This window comes from Rhinoraja longicauda, chromosome 12 (assembly GCF_053455715.1).
Source record: "Rhinoraja longicauda isolate Sanriku21f chromosome 12, sRhiLon1.1, whole genome shotgun sequence".
NCBI classification, from domain to species: domain Eukaryota; kingdom Metazoa; phylum Chordata; class Chondrichthyes; order Rajiformes; family Arhynchobatidae; genus Rhinoraja; species Rhinoraja longicauda.
The window spans coordinates 786,511-807,586 of record NC_135964.1 but is presented as its reverse complement, the minus strand read 5'-3'; the positions used below and the strand labels follow the sequence as shown (position 1 = coordinate 807,586).

At 45.4% G+C, this 21,076-nt stretch overlaps 1 protein-coding gene across 11 annotated transcripts in view; it reads left to right on the top strand.

The window, feature by feature from the left end:
- The window catches only part of dmd (dystrophin), a 1,595,363-nt gene that overhangs the window by 1,441,967 nt on the left and 132,320 nt on the right, over positions 1-21,076 (top strand). For 9 of the 11 annotated variants that reach the window (XM_078408877.1, XM_078408870.1, XM_078408878.1 and 6 more), the window contains one exon: positions 20,266-20,327. In XM_078408877.1, the coding sequence (XP_078265003.1) occupies positions 20,266-20,327 (62 nt within the window). Of the gene's footprint in view, positions 1-18,378; positions 18,539-20,265; positions 20,328-21,076 lie in introns of those variants that run through there. The other 2 variants (XM_078408880.1, XM_078408879.1) reach the window with 1 other exon arrangement.

Here is a 21,076-nt window from a genome sequence, read left to right as displayed (position 1 = left end):
TGAGAGTGTGGCCTCTGTGTCCTCAATCCTCCACCATTGGCAATTACGGTGGCTCAGCGGTAGAACTACTGCCTTACAGCGCCAGAGACCCGGGTTTGATCCTGACGGAGTTTGTTCGTTCTCCCCTTGACCTGCGTGGATTTTCTCCGAGATCTTCGGTTTCCCCCCACACTCCAAAGATGTACAGGTTTGTAGGTTAATTGGCATGGTGTAAATGTAAAATTATCCCTAGTGTGTGTGGGATAGCGTTAGTGTGCAGGGATTGCTAATCGATGTGGACTCGGTGGGCTGAAGGACCTGTTTCCACAATGTATCTCTAAACTAAACTAACCTCTGGCTTGTGTCTGGTCGGGACTGGGTGTTTATTTCATTTCATCACGACTGTATACTCAACACGACCATGCCATTCCTGAACGCTACCTCTCCCCCCATCCATCACCCTTTTCCTACTGGCATATCCATTGTTCACTTGCTGCAAGAACATTAAATTAATCACAGTGCGGGTCTTGCCATTTGGTGGCTGACTCACCTTCCCAGAATGATCATGCACATCCCTCTGACAAGAGAGGCCCAAATTCACATGTTCCCCTTACTCCTCAGTTTACAATTTGGGAGGGAGAAATCTCTCATCAAAATTCAAACCCATTGTGCCTTCGAAATTTCTTAAGCCATGAATAATTTGACTCCTACTGGAGCTATTCAGCTGACGTGCCTTTATTGGGACTGACTGCAGTCTAGCAACAGTGGCCAACGTTAAAGCTGTGTCAGTGTGACTGGGCATTCAAGATGAAAACTTCCTGACAGGATCCCCTTTTTCAATAATTGAAATCTTATCAGTGGAAATTGAATAAATTTCTTCATAAAGATTGCAGAATATGCATTTTGCACAGTCTTTGCACCATGTGTCCCACTGTTTACAGTGAGCTGTTGCCTGTTGCAATCAGTGATTCCATTTCACGTAGCTTCTGACTGTTGCCAGCTTTCTTTTATGTGGTTTGTGTTTAAATGCAAGCTTGTTTCTAAGTTTCCTGCATTGCAGAAGATATCAATAGTGTCTGCATTGGCTGTCATTCATTAGTATGGAATTCATTTCTGAATGCATATTTATCTGCACTATCCAAACCTGGGAAGTTTTGCCCTGACCTGATTTTATATTCAGTAATATTTATTATTCTATTACACTTGAGTTTATTACACTTGAACTCCTTTAGCCTCCAAACAGTTCGTAAATCTGACCAAACTTGATGACTGCAACAAAAGCAAATACAGTAAAATACTTGGGTAATTGTGTTGTTCTTAAAAGCTCGCATTTGGAAAATTATGCTAGCAAATTATTGTGTAAGCAAGTGGATATAGGTGGACGACTATTTATAAGGCTGATTGCCCAAATTGTTCCCTGCTGTTAGAAGGTATCATGGACACTGCAAGCCTCTGGTTTTCCATTTATTTAAACCTGGAATTCAGAAATACTGGGGTTTGCGATCATCATTGTGTTCCATTGGGTCTTGTAAAGTCAACTGATCATCTGTAGTATGTCTAAATGGCAGCATAATATAGCAGGATGTCCTCAGCATGACAGTTACATGGGAAATGATAGAAAAGGTGACCAAATTGATTATAAAGGGCGTTTAAGGAATTTTGGGGAAAATTTAAGGATTTTAAGGTATATATTTGGAATTTAAGAAAGAACGAAGGGGACGAGAAGAGTGAGAGGTTTAGGGAGGAAATTCCTGCGCTGTGACTGAAACACAATTGCCACTGGTTGGGGTATATCAAGAGATTAGAACTGAGGTAGCCGAGATATCGTGGAGGGGATTTGGGCTGTTGATAGAGATTGGCCACGACTGTGAGTGGATTTAAGAGCAAGAACAGAAATTTTAAAACAGAGGTTGGTTCATAGAAAGCCAATGTAAATCAGAAGACAGAGGATAGTTTTATGTTGGAAAGGCAGTTTGGGGGCGACCTCGAATTTGTAAAGCATTGTAAAGCTCACTTTGCTGGAGATGCGATTGTTTTGTGGGTCCTATCTCCGGTCACTCTGCGGGCTAACATCATGGAGCTGGCGGCCTTGCCTTGGACTGACTTTGAGCCCCACCGCGGGGGGGGGGTGGACTTATCATCGGAGCCGATCCCTTGCCTGGGATCGACGCTCCAACACGGCCTGTGGTCGCTACCGTCACAGAGCTCGCAGTCTCGGGTTGAGACCGGTCGGGAGCTCCAAAAGCCGCACGATGTTTGACTAGTCCCAACCCGGGTAGATCGCCCGGCGTGGGGGAGCTGAGATTGCCCCCCTCCCAATGCAGGAGCTGGATCGCCCCGACGAGGAAGGCCCACCGCCGGCTATGGGAGTCAAGATCGTCCCGTCAACGGAGGGTTCGAGGCCCCCGACTGCTGGAGGACAAAGAAGGGAAGAGAATAAACATTTTTTCGCCTTCCATCACAGTAAGGAATGTGGAGGAGTCACTGTGGTGGATGTTCATGTTAAAATGTATTTTGTGTGTCCTGTTACTTTTTTATTGTTATGACTGTATGGCAAATGAAGTTCCTCGTATGTTGCAAAACATACTTGGCTAATAAAATATTATTGTGATTGTGATTGTGATAAAGGAACAGCTGGAATATGGGTCAAAGTATCAGTCTCTACTGAGCTGTTGCAAGCAGTTCGATGGAACAAATAAAAATGATAAGAATTGATCTGATGGCAAATGGAAGTTATTGCAATACAATACAATACAATACAATACATCTTTATTGTCATTGTACAGGGGTACAACGAGATTGGGAATGCGACTTCCATTCGATGCAATAAATTAATTAGCTAATCTTTAAACAGTCCAGAGAAACAAAATTAGAAACAGTTAAAACAGTATAAAGTGCAATTGTCACTGTGCGACGTTCATGGGGGGGGGGGGCACTCAGCAGGACCGGTTCAGAGCAGCTATAGCTCTGGGGATGAAGCTGTTCCTAAGTCTGGAGGTGCAGGCGTAGAAGGCCTTGTAACGTCAGAATATGCAGAACATGGGCGTTACAAAAAAAGGATTATATCGGGTTTGTGCAGAAGGAATATTGAGCGACAGTTTAGGAAAGCTTTGGAGAAACTATATTGATTGCTGATAAGAATAGAGTGTTTCAAAGAATGTACGCTGATGTTGATGTACAGGAGGCAAGCTGATCCTTTGATGAATCGGATAGAGAACTTCAAGCACACCAGACATGACCTGGATACTAAGGATGTGCCATATCCCCTGCAACCAGAACTATATATTTTCTGAAGTGTAACCACTTTATGTTTGACCTACAGCATACAAAGAACAAGTATAAATGGACCTCATCCTGTTTGGCAAAATATAACAAGTGTTGTGCCACAGGGATCGGTGCTCTGACCTCAACTTTCAACAATTGTTTTTCAATGACTTGAATAAAGGCACCAAAGGTTTAGTTGCAAAATTTGCTAATACTTCACATGCAGCTAACAGTAGGAATCTAAGTTGCAAAGAGGATAGAGGAAGGTTACAAAAAAAGACATGACTAGGTTAAGTGAATGGAGTAAGAACATGCACTCTAGTAAAATGTTTGAAAATGTGAATTTGCCTATTTTGGCCAAAAACATACTAAATAAATATGTCAGCTAACAAGCAAGAGATTGCAGAGCTCTGAAATGCAGCGGAGTCTGGGTGTCAGATTGCACAATGCAGAAGTGGCTGGTGTGTGCTGATGTAGCAAATAATTAGGAAAGCTAGCACAGTATTTTTGTTCATTGCTAGAGGAATGGAATGCTGGAGTAGGAAGGTTCTGCTTAATTTTTACAGAGCATTGATGAGAATAGAATTGGACTGCTTATTTAAGGAACAATTTGAATGCATTGGACACAGGTCAGTGTAGGATCACCAGACCAAATCCTGCAAAGGACGGGTTGTCCTATGAGAAAAAAATTATACAGTCAAGATTTATGTTTGCTGATGTTTTGAAGAGTGGGAGGGAAGTTAATTGAACATAAAGATCTTCGGGACCTTGACAGAGGATGTGGGGAAGATATTTTCTTGTAAAACAATCTTGAACCTGGCGTCATTGTTTAAATAAACTCCTTAAGGCAGAGATGAGGTGTAATATTTTTTCTCCAGGGAACTTGCGTCCATGACATTCTCTTCCTTAAAGGACAATGAAGGCAAGAGCTGGAATGTTTTTAAGGTGTAGGTTGATAAGTATGAATATGAATACTTTATTGTCACATGTAACAAGTGAAATTCTTTGTTTGGGCATGCAATAGTCGCTTACAGTTACAAAGTCTCCCGCGGCAGATCTACGGGGAGGCAGATGGGGGGTGGGGAGTGGTGGGGAAAGGTGAAAGGTTATCCCAGGAAGGCGGAGTTGAAGTCAAAGTCAAAGTCAGATTAGCCAAAATATTATGGAATGGCAGAGGAGACTTGAAGAGCCAAATGTCCTTGTCCAGCTTCTAACTTCTACGTCCATCTCTGAAGAACATCAATATGCTGTTGTTTAGAATCAAATAATAAGTTATGGCTCTAAGATATAGGGATGTTCTCTTCTCAGCTGGTTAGCAAAGGTGCAATTTTTAATTAACCTGTTAACTCCGCACAGTTTACATTCCCGAGGCATGCTCCATAATGTTTGGGACAAAGACCCATCATTAGTTTTTTGCTTCTGTACTCCACAATTTGAGATTTGTAATAGAAAAAAATCACTTGTGGTTAAGGTGCACATTGTCAGATTTTAATAAAGGCCATTTTTATACATTTGGTTTCATCATGTAGAAATTACAGCAGCGTTTTTACATAGTCCCCCCATAATGTTTGGGACACAGCAATGTCAGGTAAATGAAAGTAGTCATGTTTAGTATTTTGTTGCATATCCTTTGTACGCAATGACTGCTTGAAGTCTACGATTCATGGACATCACCAGTTGCTGGGTGTCTTCTCTGGCAGGCCTGTATTGCAGCCATCTTTATGCTTGTTTTGGGGGGCTAGTCCCCTTCAGTTTTCTCTTCAGCATATAAAAGGCATGCTCAATTGAGTTCATATCGGGTGATTGACTTGGCCACTCAAGAATTGTCCATTTTTTAGCTTTGAAAAACTCCTTTGTAGCTTTAGCAGTATGTTTGGGATCATTGGCTTGCTGTAGAATGAACTGCTGGCCAATTAGTTTTGAGGCATTTATTTGAACTTGAGCAGATAGGATGTGTCTTTACACTTCAGAATTCATTATGCTACCACCATCAGCAGCTGTATCATCAATGAAGATAAGTGAGCCAGTATCTTCAGCAGCCGTACATGCCCAGGCCATAACACCCCCACCACCGTGTTTCACAGATGATGTGGTATGCTTTGAATCTTGGGCTGTTCCTTCTCTTCTCCATACTTTTCTCTTGCCGTCTCTCTGATATAAGTTAATCTTCGTCTCATCTGTCCACAAGACCTTTTTCCAGAACTGTGTAACCTGGCCATCCTATTTTTGAGGCTAACCAGTGGTTGCATCTTGCAGTGTAGCCTCTGTATTTCTGTTCATGAAGTCTTCTGCGGACAGTAGTCATTGACAAATCCACACCTGAAGTGGGATCCTGATCTGTCGAACAGGTGTTTGGGGATTTTTCTTTATTCTAGAGAAAATTCTCTGTCATCAGCTGTGGAGGTCTTCCTTGGCCTGCCAGTTCCTTTGTGATTAGTAAGCTCACCAATGCTCTCTTCTTAATGATGCTCCAAACAGTTGGTTTTGGTAAGCCTAAGGTTTGGCTGATGCCTCTAACAGTTATATTCTTGTTTCTCAGTCTCATAATGGCTTCTTTGCCTTTCATTGGCGCAACTTTGGTCCTCATGTTGATAAACAGCAATAAAAGTTTCCAAAGGTGATGGACAGACTGGAGGAACGACTAGGTGCTGAGAACTCTCTTATACCTGCATTGAGGAAGTGATTAAACACACCTGAGCAATTACAAACACCTGTGTAGCCATGTGTCCCAAACATTATGGTGCCCTGAAATGGGGGGACTATGTATAAACACAGCTGTAATTTCTACATGGTGAAACCTAAGTGTATAAAAATGGCCTTTAATAAGATCTGATAATGAGCACTTTAACCACTTGTAATTTTTTCTATTACAAATCTCAAATTGTGAAGTACAGAGGCAAATAAATAAATGATGGCTCTTTGGGCCGAACATTATGGAGGGCACTGTGAGCCTGGATGGAATGGGAGCATTGAAGTTCATGTCTTTTACAAGTTGTGAGTATGCATTGTGCCAGCGGGAAAGTATAATTATCTTGCCCGGCTTTGAAATGAACACATTCACAAGTAGAATTACCCACTAAATATGAAATTAACTGAATTCCTCTGAGTTCTTGACATGTTTTATACAGGATATATAACATGGCTTTTGAATAGTAAAATCTCATTAATGATAACTGCCGCTATCATATTTGCACCCCTACTTAGAGGGTTTCAGAATCCATTTTATTTACGTCATAATCATCGTTGATGCCTTCCCCTTCATTTTAGGCAGCCCCTAGAGGTGACTGATCCCCACTCTGGTTTGGTGGGTTAGAGGTGGCTGATGTGAATTGCAGACACAGGCATCAACGGGGCATTTGAATGATGGGGTGTTGATGGCAGATGGTGTGGGTGAATTTATGAGGTTGAAACAAAACAATTTGATCTAAATGACTTGTTTGTTCAGATTCCTACTTACTACTTGAAGTCCCTTAAATTTGGTCACCTGGGTATTTCACACCAAAGTCATCTGTAAGGTTTTTATTCCTTCGCAATTTGCAGCAGGTGGAGCCTGAAAAAGGTCCTATATCAGAAGAATATTTGCAATAACATTTTGGCGATGACGTTCAATCTGAGTAAAGTTTTCAGCATAGGCCTCGTGTTGGCACTCATGCTTCCAGATCAGAGGATGTCACTTCAGAAAGTGATGAGGTCTTCAAGTTAGATAATATTCTGAGGTCAATTTTGCCCTTTCAATGGTAAATGAAAGTTCTCTGTTCAAAGAACAAAAGGGAGTCTTCTTAATATTCTGGCCACTGTTAAAACTGGTTTCGGTTTATTGTTCGTAGTGATGTTTGTGAAACCCCATTGTGTTTAATTGACTGGGTATTCTCTAACAATGCAAGTGCAGCAACATTTCAATTGAAATTAAACAGTTTATTGTCTGCAAAGCACTTTGTAACATTCTGTGGATGTAAAATAAATGCATTATTTCTTCCTAATTATTTAAACAATCAAAGATTTTGTAGACAATTTAAACAGATGTGATCCGATTAATCTTTTTTTATGGTGTGATGAACATCAATTTGTGTTTCCTAATAACAAAATAATTGGTGTGATCTAAAGTGGGCAGCAACTGCCTCTCGCGCCACTGTGCAAAATGCTGATCTTGTTGATCAATGAATATCTGCTCCATGCCATTAAAGTAGATGTTTGAGTAGCACCCACTCCATCCAAAACGTTGCTGCTCACATCTAGCGCTACATCTCTATCTTTCCAACCTATGTTACCTCGTGGTCAGGCAAGAGGCATCAAGTTTTAAAGTAAGTTGTAGAAAAAAGGAACTGCAGATGCAGGTTTATGAGAGAAAAAAACAAGGTGCTGGAGTAATTCAGCGGTGTCAGGCAGCATCTCTGGGCATAAATGGATAGGTGACGTTATGTGTCGGGACCTTTCTTCATACTGATTGTTGGAGGGGGGGAAGAAAATTGGAAGAGAGGAGGGGTCAGACAAAGCCTGGTGCGTAATAGGTTGATACAGGTGAGGAGGGGGGTGGGGGTTGGTAGGTAAATAGTTGGACAAAGGACAAAGATGAAAAGACAAAAGAAATTAGATGAATGGATTGATGTGATGCTGGAAGAAGGAATGTAGGTGGACGGGGAGGGGGAGGGGAAAATAGGTGCGAGTCCAGATGGGGCACAGGAGAGAGGGGGAGGGGGGGGGGGAATGGAGGGGTGGGGTGATTGGTAGTTACCTAAAATTGGTAAATGCTATGTTCATACCTTTGTAAGCTACCCAAAGAGAATATGAGGTGCTGTTCCTCCAGTTTGCATGTGGCCTCCCTCTGGCAATGGAGGAGGCCCAGGACAGAAAAGTCAGTGTGGGAATGGGAAGAGTTAGCAACCAGGATCTACAGTAACCCTTGGCAGACCAAGCGCAAGTGTTCACCAAACCAGTCGCTGAGTCTATACTAGGTCTCACTAATGTACAAGAGGCCACATCGGGAACACCAGATGCAGTAGTTGAGGTTAGAGGAGGTGCACGTCTAACCTGGAAGGACTGTTGGGGTCCCTGTGTGGAGGTGGTGGAGGAGGTGTAGGGACAAGTGTTACGTCTTATACGGTTGTGGGGCATGTACCTGGGGAAGGAGTGGTTTGGGTGGGTAGGGATGAGTAAACCACGGAACGTGCGGATGGAATGCCTCTGCGAAAGGTCTAGGAATGGGAAGTCACATCAAATGGCCTCGGCCAATATTGTTTCAACATGATCCATCTGAATTACAATGCACGAAAGGATGATAGAAGCAGATTCAACAATAACCTTCAATGGAAATTGGGTAAATGCAAGAAGTGTTCTTCCTTTATCTATCACTTTGGATGGATCCACCCTGTTGCCAGGGTGCAGCAGACCCATTAAATGTGTTGGAAATGTTAGGGAGGTTGGCTGCAGGATAGGATTCTGTGGGCATGACAATATATTTTATTTGGTTAGTCTGTAGAACAATTCTCTCAATGTAGACACTGAATAAGATAATGCAAATTCACCTCGTCTGGGAATTACATTAGTCCGTCTGCATCCGATGTCAAGTTTAGGGTTACTATTTTCATGTGTACCAGGATATGTTGAAAAGCTTTGTTTTGCATGCTATCTATCAATTCAGATAATACTATATATAAATGCAATCAAGCCTAACTCAAGTACGATAGGTAGAGCAAAGGAGAAAATGCAGAGTAGAATATACTGCAATTCTCAGCATTATAGCGCAACAATGCCAGAAACGTCCAATGTCTGTACTTAGAAGAGAATCGGAATGTACTTTAGATAATAGAAGGATATTTCAGAAGCATGATAAACATAGAAACATAGAAAATAGGTGCAGGAGGAGACCATTTGGCCCTTCGAGCCATTCATTGTGATCATGGCTGATCATCCACAATCAATAACCCGTGCCTGCCTTCTCCCCATATCGCTTGATTCCACTAGCCCCTAGAGCTCTATCTAACTCTCTTTTTAATTCATCCAGTGAATTGGCCTCCACTGCCTTCTGTGGCAGAGAATTCCACAAATTCACAACTCTCTGGGTGAAAAAGTTTCTTCTCACCTCAGTTTTAAATGGCCTCCCCTTTATTCTAAGACTGGCCCCTGATTCTGGACTCCCCCAACATTGGGACCATTTTTCCTGCATCTTGCTTGTCCAGTCCTTTTATTATTTTATATGTTTCTATAAGATCCCCTCTCATAACAGAGGGGAAGAAGCTGTTTATGAGTCTGCTGGTGCACACTTTCTGCATTTTCTGTCCTATCGGAGCGAGGGGAGGAAAGGTCTTTGATTATGATTGCTGCTTTCCCAGGACAGCATGAAGGGTGGATGAAGGCAATGGTGGCGAGTCTGTTCTGTGCGATAAAGTGGGCAACATCCATAACTGCAATACCTTACTGTCTTGGGCAAAGCTGTTTGCAAACCAAGCTATGTTTCGATGGTGCGTCTGTAGAAGTTCATAAAAGTCATTGGAGGCATGCCAAACCTCCTCAGCATCCTCAGCACCCTGAGAAAGTAGAGGCCTTCTTGGCTGTCGCTGCAATGTGCTTGGTCCACTCAAGATCATTCATAATATTTACACCATGGTCCTTGATGCCAAGGTTGAAAGCAGATAGTCTGAATGGCTTTATTCTAACACTGTTTTCAAATACGAGTTGCGATTTGATTGAGTGGCTTTCTGGGCCATTTCGAAGAGCAGTTAGGAGTCTTCAATATTGCATGGAGTTTGAGTCTTGGACAAAGCAAAAGAAGGAATTGAACAAATCACCTTGCAATCTTTGACAATTTCATTTCATTGAGCATGTTCAACACAAGCTGAGTTCTTCTGGCACTTTGTGCTTTAATCACAATTCCAGCATCTGCAGTCCCCTATGCCTTCAACACAGGTTAAGGGTCTGTCGCACTTAGGCGATTATTTTGGAGACTGCTGGCGACTGTCAAAGTCGTAGCAGATCGCCAAAATTTTCTTTTACCCGACGACAATGACCACGACAATGTCGAGTCAGGTCGAGATTACAGCGTCTTCTGAAACATCGCGAAATTCCCACGGTCAATGCTTCTCCGGCGTCCTGGTTTTCACTGAAATCACTGACTAGTCGGTAAGTACTTGAGAGTTTTGAACTATAACACCTTGTATGGGTTACTTAAAAATCAAGCTTCACTGTAACAAGGCATAAACTGGATTTCCTTCCAGTTTACTAATAGCTGTATTAAAAAAATAATTTAAAAAGTGGTTCAGTGGATTTTTGTGATAAGTGTGTGGGCATTCTTTGAAAATGAAAGGGAGATGCATATCTGGTATCTGGGTTGCATATCTGGGTTGGGAGCCCACTTTAAATGTAACGGCTGAGGCCAAAAACATCGTGAAAATTCCCACGCTTACCTGACCGTCAAACTGTCGCCTCCGATCTACCTGTCAAATGTCCTGACATTAAATAAATTGGTTAAACACAAGCATTTTATGGTTTTTTGAAATGGCTTTACTTATTTTAATATTATGTGCTTCTAAATGCATCTAAGAGAACCTATCAAACCTGGGGACAGCATGTGACAGCGCCCGCAATAAGCAACGATACCTGGCGACAAGCCAGCTGTCGCCGAGAGATTTCAAACCGGATGATTTTTCAGCGACGCGCCGAGATCCACTACGATTTTTGGAAGACACCTCACGATCATGCCCGCGACACCCCGGTGAACTGTCGGCGACAGCCTAGTCGCCGGCAGTCGCCTTAAAATAGCTAAAGTGGGACAGGCTTTTTAGTGGCCAACTTTCACATTTGTTCAAATACTGATATTTTTTCAGCATTGCTCAACCCTAAAAGATTGGAAATACAAAATAGGGGGTGAAAATTATCAAACAGAGTGAGAGCTTTTGTTTGGAACTGGCAATCTGAGGAGAACACTCTTTACACGTGGAATATAAATAAGGACATCTCAACAAAAACTGTTGTGATTGGGAGCAGTTTCTGACAGAAAAATATCTCCAGGTTTTGAGGTTTGCAGTAAATAAAGATTATGGATTTACAATTTTCAGGTTGCACAGGTATGTAGAAAGTGGGGCAAGTGCAACAAAATTATTGATTTTGAATTAGCAAGAGACTTATCACGGAATAGCATCCCATGATAAATGCTTTTAATTTCACCACTTATTGGTTGCATGGAATTTTCTGGCCAAATACTTGAATTTTGCACTTTACCATGTGGTTACAAACAATCACAATTCAAAATCACTACATTGATTTTTGGAGACGCTGAGCAAGTAAAAGGCACTTTAGAGATGCAAACTCTTCTTTCTTTCACGGCAGCTTGTCACAATGCTTCATTGATATGGGTCTGGCAGTATTTGCATGCATAGATGGTATTCATTGAGGATTAAGCACCATAAACAATTAATTCAGTCACTCAATGGATATATAGAGTGCGGTAAGGGTGTAAATGATAAATGGATCAGAAACAGTAATAGTTTAGTTCAAAGATAGACACAAAAAGCTGGAGTAAGTCTGCGGGTCAGACTCTGGAGAAAAGAAATAGGTGATGACCCAAATACAATACAATACAATACAATATATCTTTATTGTCATTGTACAGGGGTACAATGAGATTGTTAATGCATCTTCCATACGATGCAATAAATTAATTAGCTAATCAACAGAAATTTAGACAACCCAGAGAAACAAAATTAGAAACAGTTAAAACAGTATAAAGTGCAAATAGGTCTGTGCCAGTTCGCTGTGCGATGTGACCATCCGACTCAGCAGGACCGGTTCAGAGCAGCTATGGCCCTGGGGATGAAGCTGTTCCTGAGTCTGGAGGTGCGGGCGTAGAAGGCCTTGTAGCGTCTGCCCGATGGTAGAAGTTCAAACAGACTATTGCATGGGTGTCACTTATTCCTTTTCTCCAGACTCTGTCCCGCTGAGTTATTCGTCTATTTTCGGTTTAAACCAGCATCTGCAGTTCCTTCCGACACAATAGTTTAGTTCAGATCATTTGCAAGAATCAGACTGGCAGAAACATTCTCCAAACTAGTAAAGAGTGAGGTCCCATTCAGCTGTCTTGCTCCTGGTCACATTTCTAGTGCCCGTAAGGTGATACGGTCATAAGTGATAGGGGAGGAATTAGGCCATTTGGCCCATCAAGTCTACTCCACCATTTAATCATGGCTGATCTATCTCTCCCTCCTAACCCCATTCTCCTGCCTTCACCCCATAACCCCGGACACCCATACTGATCAAGAATATATCTATCTCTGCCGTAAAAATATCCATTGACTTGAGTTCCACAGTCTTCCGTGGCAAAGAATTCCACCATGATAAAAAATGAGCAAGAGTAAATGTTGGATCAAGATGCAATCAACCTTGGCTGTGGTTTTTGCATAGTCAATATTTATTTTCTTTGCTCAAGGCACATTGAATGTAGTTCATGGAACATCAAAGGTTGCTGTGACCTTGGAGGAGTACCCAACAAGAGTCTCACAGGAAGATTCAATGAATGATCTTGCCTTGCTCAAAGGTGGATGGGTGCCTAGTTTCAAATGCATATATCGTATAATAGACAATAGACAATAGGTGCAGGAGTAGGCCATTCAGCCCTTCGAGTAAGTAGAATTTTCCACACCCAGTACAAACTCTGAGTTTATTCCTTATTTGCAATCTGTGTGTTTGCAAAAATAAGTTATTCCTGCCCTCTGCATCCACACTGCAAGATATAATATTTTCAATATAGACACAAAATGCTGTAGTAATTTAGTGGGACAGGCTGCATTTCTGGATGAAAGGAATGGGTGACGTTTCAGGTTGAAAGCCTTCTTCAGTCTAAAGAAGGGTCTCGACCCAAAACGTCATCCATTCCATCTATCCTGAGATGATGCCTGTCCTGCTGAGTTACTCCAGCATTTTGTGTCTATTTTCGATGTAAACCAGCACCTGCAGTTCCCTCCTACACATATTTTCAATATGTGTCTTCAATTGGTTTTAAAGGGACAGATTCTTATCAGATACAAATCTCCTTCACCAAAGGCAGTTTTAAATTAAGCCTATTCAGCTGCAGGTTAATTACATAGATCGGCCTGTTAGAGACATAAAAACATAGAAACTAGGTGCAGGAGTAGGCCATTCGGCCCTTCGAGCCAGCACCGCCTTCAATCTGATCAGGGCTGAACATCCAAAATCAGTATCCCGTTCCTGCTTTTTCCACATATCACTTGATTCCGATAGCCCTAAGAGCTATATCTAACTCTCTCTTGAAAACATCCAGTGCCTTCTGTAGCAGAGAATTCCACAGATTCACAACTCTCTGGGTGAAGAGTTTTTTCCTCATCTCAGTCGTAAATGGCTTACCCCTTATTCTTAAACTGTGACCCCTGGTTCTGGACTCCCCCCAACATCGGGAATATTTTTCCTGCATCTAGCCTGTCCAATCCCTTAAGAATTTTATATGTTTCTATAAGATCCCCTCTCATCCTTCTAAATTCCAGTGAATAGAAGCCCAGTCAACCCATTCTTTCATCATATGTCAGTCCCGCCATCCCGGGGAATTAACCTGTTGAACACTCTCTCAATAGCAAGAATGTCCTTCCTCAAATTAGGAGACGAAAACTGTACTCGATACCCCAGGTGTGATCTCACCAGGGCCCTGTACAACAGCAGTAGGACCTCCTTGTTCCTAAACTCAAATCCTCTTGCAATGAAGGCCAACATGCTATTAGCTTTGTGTAGGAAAGAAGGGTCTCGACCCGAAACTTTTGAAGAAGGGTCATGACCCGAAACGTCACCCATTCCTTCTCTCCAGAGATGCTGCCTGACCCACTGAGTTACTCCAGCATTTTGTGTCTAGGTGCCATTGGCTTTCTTCACTGCCTGCTGTACCTGCATGCTTACTGTTAGTGATTGATGGACAAGAACACCCAAGTCTCGCTGCACCTCCTCTTTCCCTGATCCGACAGCAGTCAGATAATAATCTGCTTTCTTCTTGCCTCCAAAGTGGATAGCCTCACATTTATCCACAATATACTGCATCTGCCATGCATCTGCCCACTCACCCAACCTATCCAAACCTTGCAGCCTCATGGCATCCTCCTTGCAGCTCACACTGCCACCCAGCTTTGTGTCACCCACAAACTTGGAGATGTTACATTTAATTCCCTCATCTAAAACATTGATATATATTGTAAATAATTGGGGTCCCAGCACTGAGCCTTGCGGCACCCCACTAGTCACTGCCTGCCATTCTGAAAAGGACCTGTTAATTCCTACTCTTTGCTTCCTGTCTGCGAACCAGTTCTCCATCCATGTCAATACCCTACCCCCAATACCATGTGCTCTAATTTTGCTCACCAATCTCTTGTGTGGGTCCTTGTCAAAGGCTTTTTGAAAGTCCAGATACAGGCGGTTCTCATCAGCCTCCCCACCTGCCTATCAACATTGGAGTTTAGTCCAAATGAGTGTAAGGTGGGGTCGAATATACGGGGAAAGTATACAGTTAATGTGAGCACTCTAAATGGAATTGATGTACAGAGGGATCTTGAAGACCAAGTCCAAAGCTCCCTGAAAGTGGCAACACAAGTAGATAGAGTGGTAAAGAAGGCCTATGGTATAGTTGGGACATCAGTCTGAAGAAGGGTTTCGACCGAAAATGTCACCTATTCCTTTTCTCCAGAGATGCTGCCTGACCTGCTGTTACTCCAGCTTTTTATGTCTATAAGAGCCAGGAGGTTGTGTTGCAGCTTTAGAAAGCTTTTGTTGGGCAGTATTTGGAGTAGTTCTAGTTGCCCCATTACAGGATGGAAATGGAGGCTTTGGAGAAGGTGCAGAAGTTGATCAGAATGTTGCCTGGATTAGAGAGGAATAATTATTAGGAGAGGTTGGACAAACTTGGATTGTGTTCTCTGGAGCGTCAGAGGTTGAGGGAAGACCTGACAGAAGTGTGTAAAATCATGAGAGGCATAGATATGGTAGACAGTCAGAATCTTTTTCCCATGGTGGAAATGTCAATGAGTGTTGTTGATGTTGTTGTTCGTCCTTCGGGTTCGAAGATGACCATGACTTCACTTTCAGTTGGAGGATTGTTGACTGTGGGTCCAGAAGTGACTGGTGAGGCCAATCCGGGCCCGGAAGCCACGCCCACATGTACGACACAAGTGGATGGGTGCTACAGTGGATGTGGAGGTAGCCCGGGCCTTGCGCGCGGTGCGTTTCCTCTGGGCCTCTGCAGTGCGTCTGTTCTCTGCTGCACGGGCTCCTGTGGTGAGCTTGCTACGCCAGGTTAGACGGTCCAGAGCAAGAGACTCCCAAGTGCTGAGGTTGGGAGGGACACTTTGAGGCAGTTCTTAAACCGTTTCTTCTGTCCTCCTACTGAGCGCTTGCCCTGACACAGTTCTCCATACAGAAGCTGTTTTGGCAGTCGACTCTCGGGCATTCTGACTGCATGGCCTGCCCATCTGGCTTGGGCTTTCCGTAGGAGTATGTGGACGCTGGGATTCCGGCCCGTTACAAGACCTCTGTCAGGAATTTTGTCCTGCCACCTGATGTGAAGGAGTCTGCGTAGGCAGCTCAGCTGGCATTGAGGGCACAGTCATCAGCAAACAAGAAATCTCTGATGATGGTCTCCTTCACCTTTGTAACACCTGAGGTTGAACAGCCTGCTGTCAGTCCTGTACCTGATGTGATGAGTAGAGGGCATAGATAAGGACAGAGAGGCAAAGTTTACAGGAGAGACACAGGGCAAGGCACACAAAGAGCGGTGGGTGCCTGAAACACCATTTGAGGCTTTTGGATCGACAGGTGGAAATGGAGGGATATGAATTAGGTGCAGGTGGACAAGATTAACTTGGCATCTTATTCACCACAGATATAGTGGGGCAAAAGGCCTGTTACTGCGCTATTACCTATATTCAGGTATAGTCCGAACACGTTTCTTGTTTCTATTCTTTTTATTGGTATTCTAGTCACATGGACATTTTTCTACAAACGGCTGTCAATCTAGTGTTCATCTTCAGGTGTCAACAAGACGGGGCCTTCCGTTCCATTTACTGTAATTAATCATAGAAGCATTTGTAGAAACAAAATACTTAAAAGACGAGAGTGGAAACAAAGAACGGCAGATGCTGTGAATACAAAGGATGCCTTCAGTCTGAAGAAGGGTCACCCATTCCTTCTCTCCAGAGATGCTGCCTGTCCCGCTGAGTTACTCCAGCATTTTGTGTCTATCTTTGGTGTAATGATACCTTTTGCTGAGAAATGCGAGCAGGAAGTTGTGGCACTGGGTGCTGGCACTGAATGCCGGTGGGAGGGAGGTTGGTGAATGCCGCCTTGCCCATCAATACGGAGCAACCGAGAAGCCCAGTCACCGCGCTCCCTGCCAGACACAGAGTGGCGGGTTGATCGGAACTCCAGCACTGGGGATCGGCAGGGAATGAAGGAATACACTGGGGGTTTGGGATGCAGGTTTACATGTCATCCATCCCACGATGGCTGCTGATCTTCAATTGCAAAGGCATTTCTAGATCACCCCACTCCCACAACGAGTGCTCGATCCGTTTGATTTTCAAGGTTGATGGCTCCAGTGATTTGTGGCGGTGAGTTTGGGCAAAGGTCCTCGGATCCAGGGTCGCCGCTGGGGGATTGATTGTCCACCCGCTCTGGTGCACTCACCTGCACTTGCACGTTGCCGCGACTTGCCAGCAGGGGAAAGGGGTCAGCAATGCATGACATCCTACCAACGACTCACTCACTCACTCGCCCGCTCACTCACTCGCCCACTCAGTCGCTCACTCGCTCGCTCACTCACCCACTCACCCCCCCACTCACTCACACGCCCACTCACTCACTCACACACCCACCCACACTCACTCACTCACTCACCCACACGCCCACTCACTCACTCACACACCCACCCACACTCACTCACTCACCCACTCACTCACTCACTCACACGCTCACTCACACGCCCACCCACACCCACTCACTCGCTACACCCACTCGCCCACTCACACGCCCACTCACTCACACGCCCACCCACTCACTCATTCACTCGCCCACCCACTCACTCGCCCACCCACTCACACGCCCACCCACTCACTCATTCACTCGCCCACCCACTCACATGCCCACCCACTCACTCATTCACTCGCCCACCCACTCTCTCGCCCGCTCGCTCGCCCACAGTCGCTCACTCGCTCGCTCGCTCACCCCCCCACTCACTCACTCGCCCGCTCACTCACTCACTCGCCCACTCACTCACTCGCCCACCCATTCACTCGCCCGCTCACTCACTCGCCCGCTCATTCATTCACTCGCCCACCCACTCACTCACGCCCACTCGCTCGCCCACCCACTCACTCGCCCGCTCACTCACTCACTCACTCGCCCGCTCACTCACTCACTCACTCGCCCGCTCACTCACTCGCCCGCTCACTCACTCACTCACTCACTCACTCACTCGCCCGCTCACTCACTCGCCCGCTCACTCACTCGCCCGCTCACTCATTCACTCGCCCACCCACTCACTCACTCGCCCGCTCACTCACTCGCCCACCCACTCACCCGCTCACTCATTCACTCGCCCGCTCACTCATTCACTCGCCCACCCACCCACTCACACGCCCGCTCACTCATTCACTCGCTCACTCACTCGCCCGCTCACCCACTCACTCGCCCGCTCACTCATTCACTCGCCCACCCACTCACTCATTCACTCGCCCGCTCACTCGATTTGTAGTTACAGCGTGGAAACAGGCCCTTCGGCCCAGCTCGCCCACACCGGCCAACATGTTCCAGTTACACTTGTCCCACCTGCCTGCGCTTGGTCCAAATCCCTCCAACCCTGTCCTATCCATGTACCTGTCGAACTGTTTCTTAAATCTTGGGCTAGTCCCAGCCTCTCTACCTCCTCCGGCAGCTTGTTCCAGACACCCACCACCCTGTGTGTGAGTTACATGGTGTGTGTAAAGGAGAGCGTACACATTTTGTTTGAACCTGTCATTTGTAGCACGTACGGTACATTGTCCCTCCCCGAAGCCGGCGGATTCACTGGGGTTGTTGAGAGGAGGTTTCAAGCCGGCAAACTCCTCCCCGTCTGATCGATCGATCACCCTCCCTCCCTCCCTCCCTCCCTCCCTCCCCATGTGTGTCAGCTCTTCAGCTCGTTGCTATTTTACTTGCACTTGTGCTGCATTTCTTATTTTACTGGCGGTTGGAAGAAATTTAACCCCCTCCCCAAAAACAAGACGCCGTGTGACTGGAAGTGAGCGCTTTCAGCAAAGATGAGAGAGCACCTGAGAGGGTAGGTGGTGGGGTAGGTGGTGGTGCGACCTGTGCCCGGTGCCGGGGGGGAGAGGGGAGGGAGGGAGGGAGGGAGGGTAGACGGGGGACGCAAGACTGTGGAGATGCCGGACAATGGGACACTTGTGTGTTGGAGCGGAGGCCGGGACAGGACAGGTGCTTGAAGTTGCAGTCTCAGTGAGCGAGAGCGTTTAACCCGTCTCCTCCTCCTCCTCCTCCTGCCCCTTGTCCCCGCTCCCGGTCACAGGCTCCACGGGGGGACGGACCTCCTGCCCCTTGTCCCCGCTCCCGGTCACAGGCTCCACGGGGGGACGGACCTCCTGCCCCTTGTCCCCGCTCCCGGTCACAGGCTCCACGGGGGGACGGACCTCCTGCCCCTTGTCCCCGCTCCCGGTCACAGGCTCCACGGGGGGACCTCCTGCCCCTTGTCCCCGCTCCCGGTCACAGGCTCCACGGGGGGACCTCCTGCCCCTTGTCCCCGCTCCCGGTCACAGGCTCCACGGGGGGACGGACCTCCTGCCCCTTGTCCCCGCTCCCGGTCACAGGCTCCACGGGGGGAGGCCAAAGATACTGGAGGCTTCTTCCTCTGGGAGCCGGAGCTGGTTTCAAAATGACAGGTGAAGGGAGCCGAGCAGGAGTTTCTCGGTGGGGGACTAATGCTGCTGGAGGCGGGCTGGCTGGCTGGCTGGCTGCCCCTGTTAACGCTGCCCCTGTTAACGCTGGCCCTGACCCGCTCTCTCTCTCTGCAAGTGCAACGGCAACAAAGAAGTTATTGAACTCGGGACGTTTGGGACGGCAGTGGGGGTGGATTAGTGGAGCAGCCAACCAGCCAGCCAGGCACTGGTTGCTTCTGCAGGAGTAATACATTCCGGAACACCAGGACATTTTAACTCAACTCTGAATAAGATAAATCATTTTGTTTGCTAACTGTTTGTGGCGTGCCATTACTAACCAGAGGTGTGCATTAATCCAGTTTTCAGCGTGTCCGTGAAAAGACTTTCATTTTCAGCCGTGGGTTTTGTTGAGACCCCGTGTTTCTGCACCCACTCCCCTCCCCTCCCCTCCCGAGCGGATGCTGTTGTGTTTACAAGTGGATATGGGAGCCCAAAGGAGTGCTGAGCTGGCAGATCCTGATAATGACTTCACACCAGTGCCCTTCTCTCCGCCTCCAGTTCACTGTTATGAACAGCTCTGACAAATATAGGGAATCGCACAAAAGGGAGAAGGGAAAAAACCTCGCCCGCAGCCAGTTTCTGATCTCCCCCTCCCTCGCTGTTATTTTTGTCTTGCTCGCCCTTCTATATTTCCCTGTGTAAATTGATGGCCATTCCCTCGTGTATGGTTGAGAAATAAAAAATCCTGCAATATTTGTTTAGGTCAAGACAAATACCTGCAGCCTCCATACAGTGTGCATACAAAGTAAGACTGGGCCAGTAATCGAGCATGCTGCTTTAAAAAAAAATCCAGTCATCTACTTGTTCTGTAAACTTATGCTGAGTGCAATTTGTAAGCGAAAAGGGACAAAGTCGACCGCTGTGCGTCTCCCCACCCCCTCTCCCTCTTTCCCTGAACTTCCCACTTTCGTTAATCACCAATCAGGGAATGAAAGAGCCAAGCAGAAGAAATATTTTGACGGTTTAGCGCTCATTATGAGAGGCAACCTGGTTTATCTGTTTCAGGTTCAGCTAATTCCCACTCTCTCCCCCACCCCCTCCCCGTCTCTTTCAGCCACCAAACGCAGACCACCTGCTGGGATCACCCCAAGATGACGGAGCTGTACCAGTCACTCGGTAAGAAACCGCTTCATGCATTGTTTGAATAAAGTACCACCGCCAATTTATTTGCTTTGTTAAAAAGAGGAAGCATTTGGAGAGAAATAAATAAATAATTGAATACACTTGGTAGACACGCACGATTTCAGCTGCTCAGCAGTTAATAAGGTTAGCTGAAATCATGAAACCATTTTCAAAAATAAGCCACCTGCGATATTGCAATGGAAATAAATGATTGGTATTCCAAAATTCTGCAGGGGTCTTTGTTATCATTTACTCCAGCAGTGCAATTAAAGGCTGAATGTTCTCTTTTCAATGTTCAAAGCTATGTATGTGCGAGCATATTTAATATGTGTCACAGAAGGGTTTCTTATGATAGCATAAGTAATGGGGCATTTTTCATTGTGGTGTAGTCTACAAGGGGTCAATTATTCACAACATATCTCTGGGTCGCCAAAGATTTTATTTGAACCCAGACTATTATTTCTATGGGGCTCATTCCACTGGAAGCATTGCTGTAGTCCTTATTCACACCTCACGGGCCTCGGCAGCTTTGACTGGGAAAGTGTGTGTACTCCAGATGGTTAGGTGGAAAGACGAAAATATTCCCTATGTTATTTACCATATATTGTTACTTGCATTGGCAGTTTTTGTTTGATATTTGGTTCAACTTGACATCTGCAAGTTAACTTATTTAGGCAGTGAAATGAAGCAATATTAAATAAAATTGGTTATAATATATGTTCTACAGTCCTGCAAATCATTTT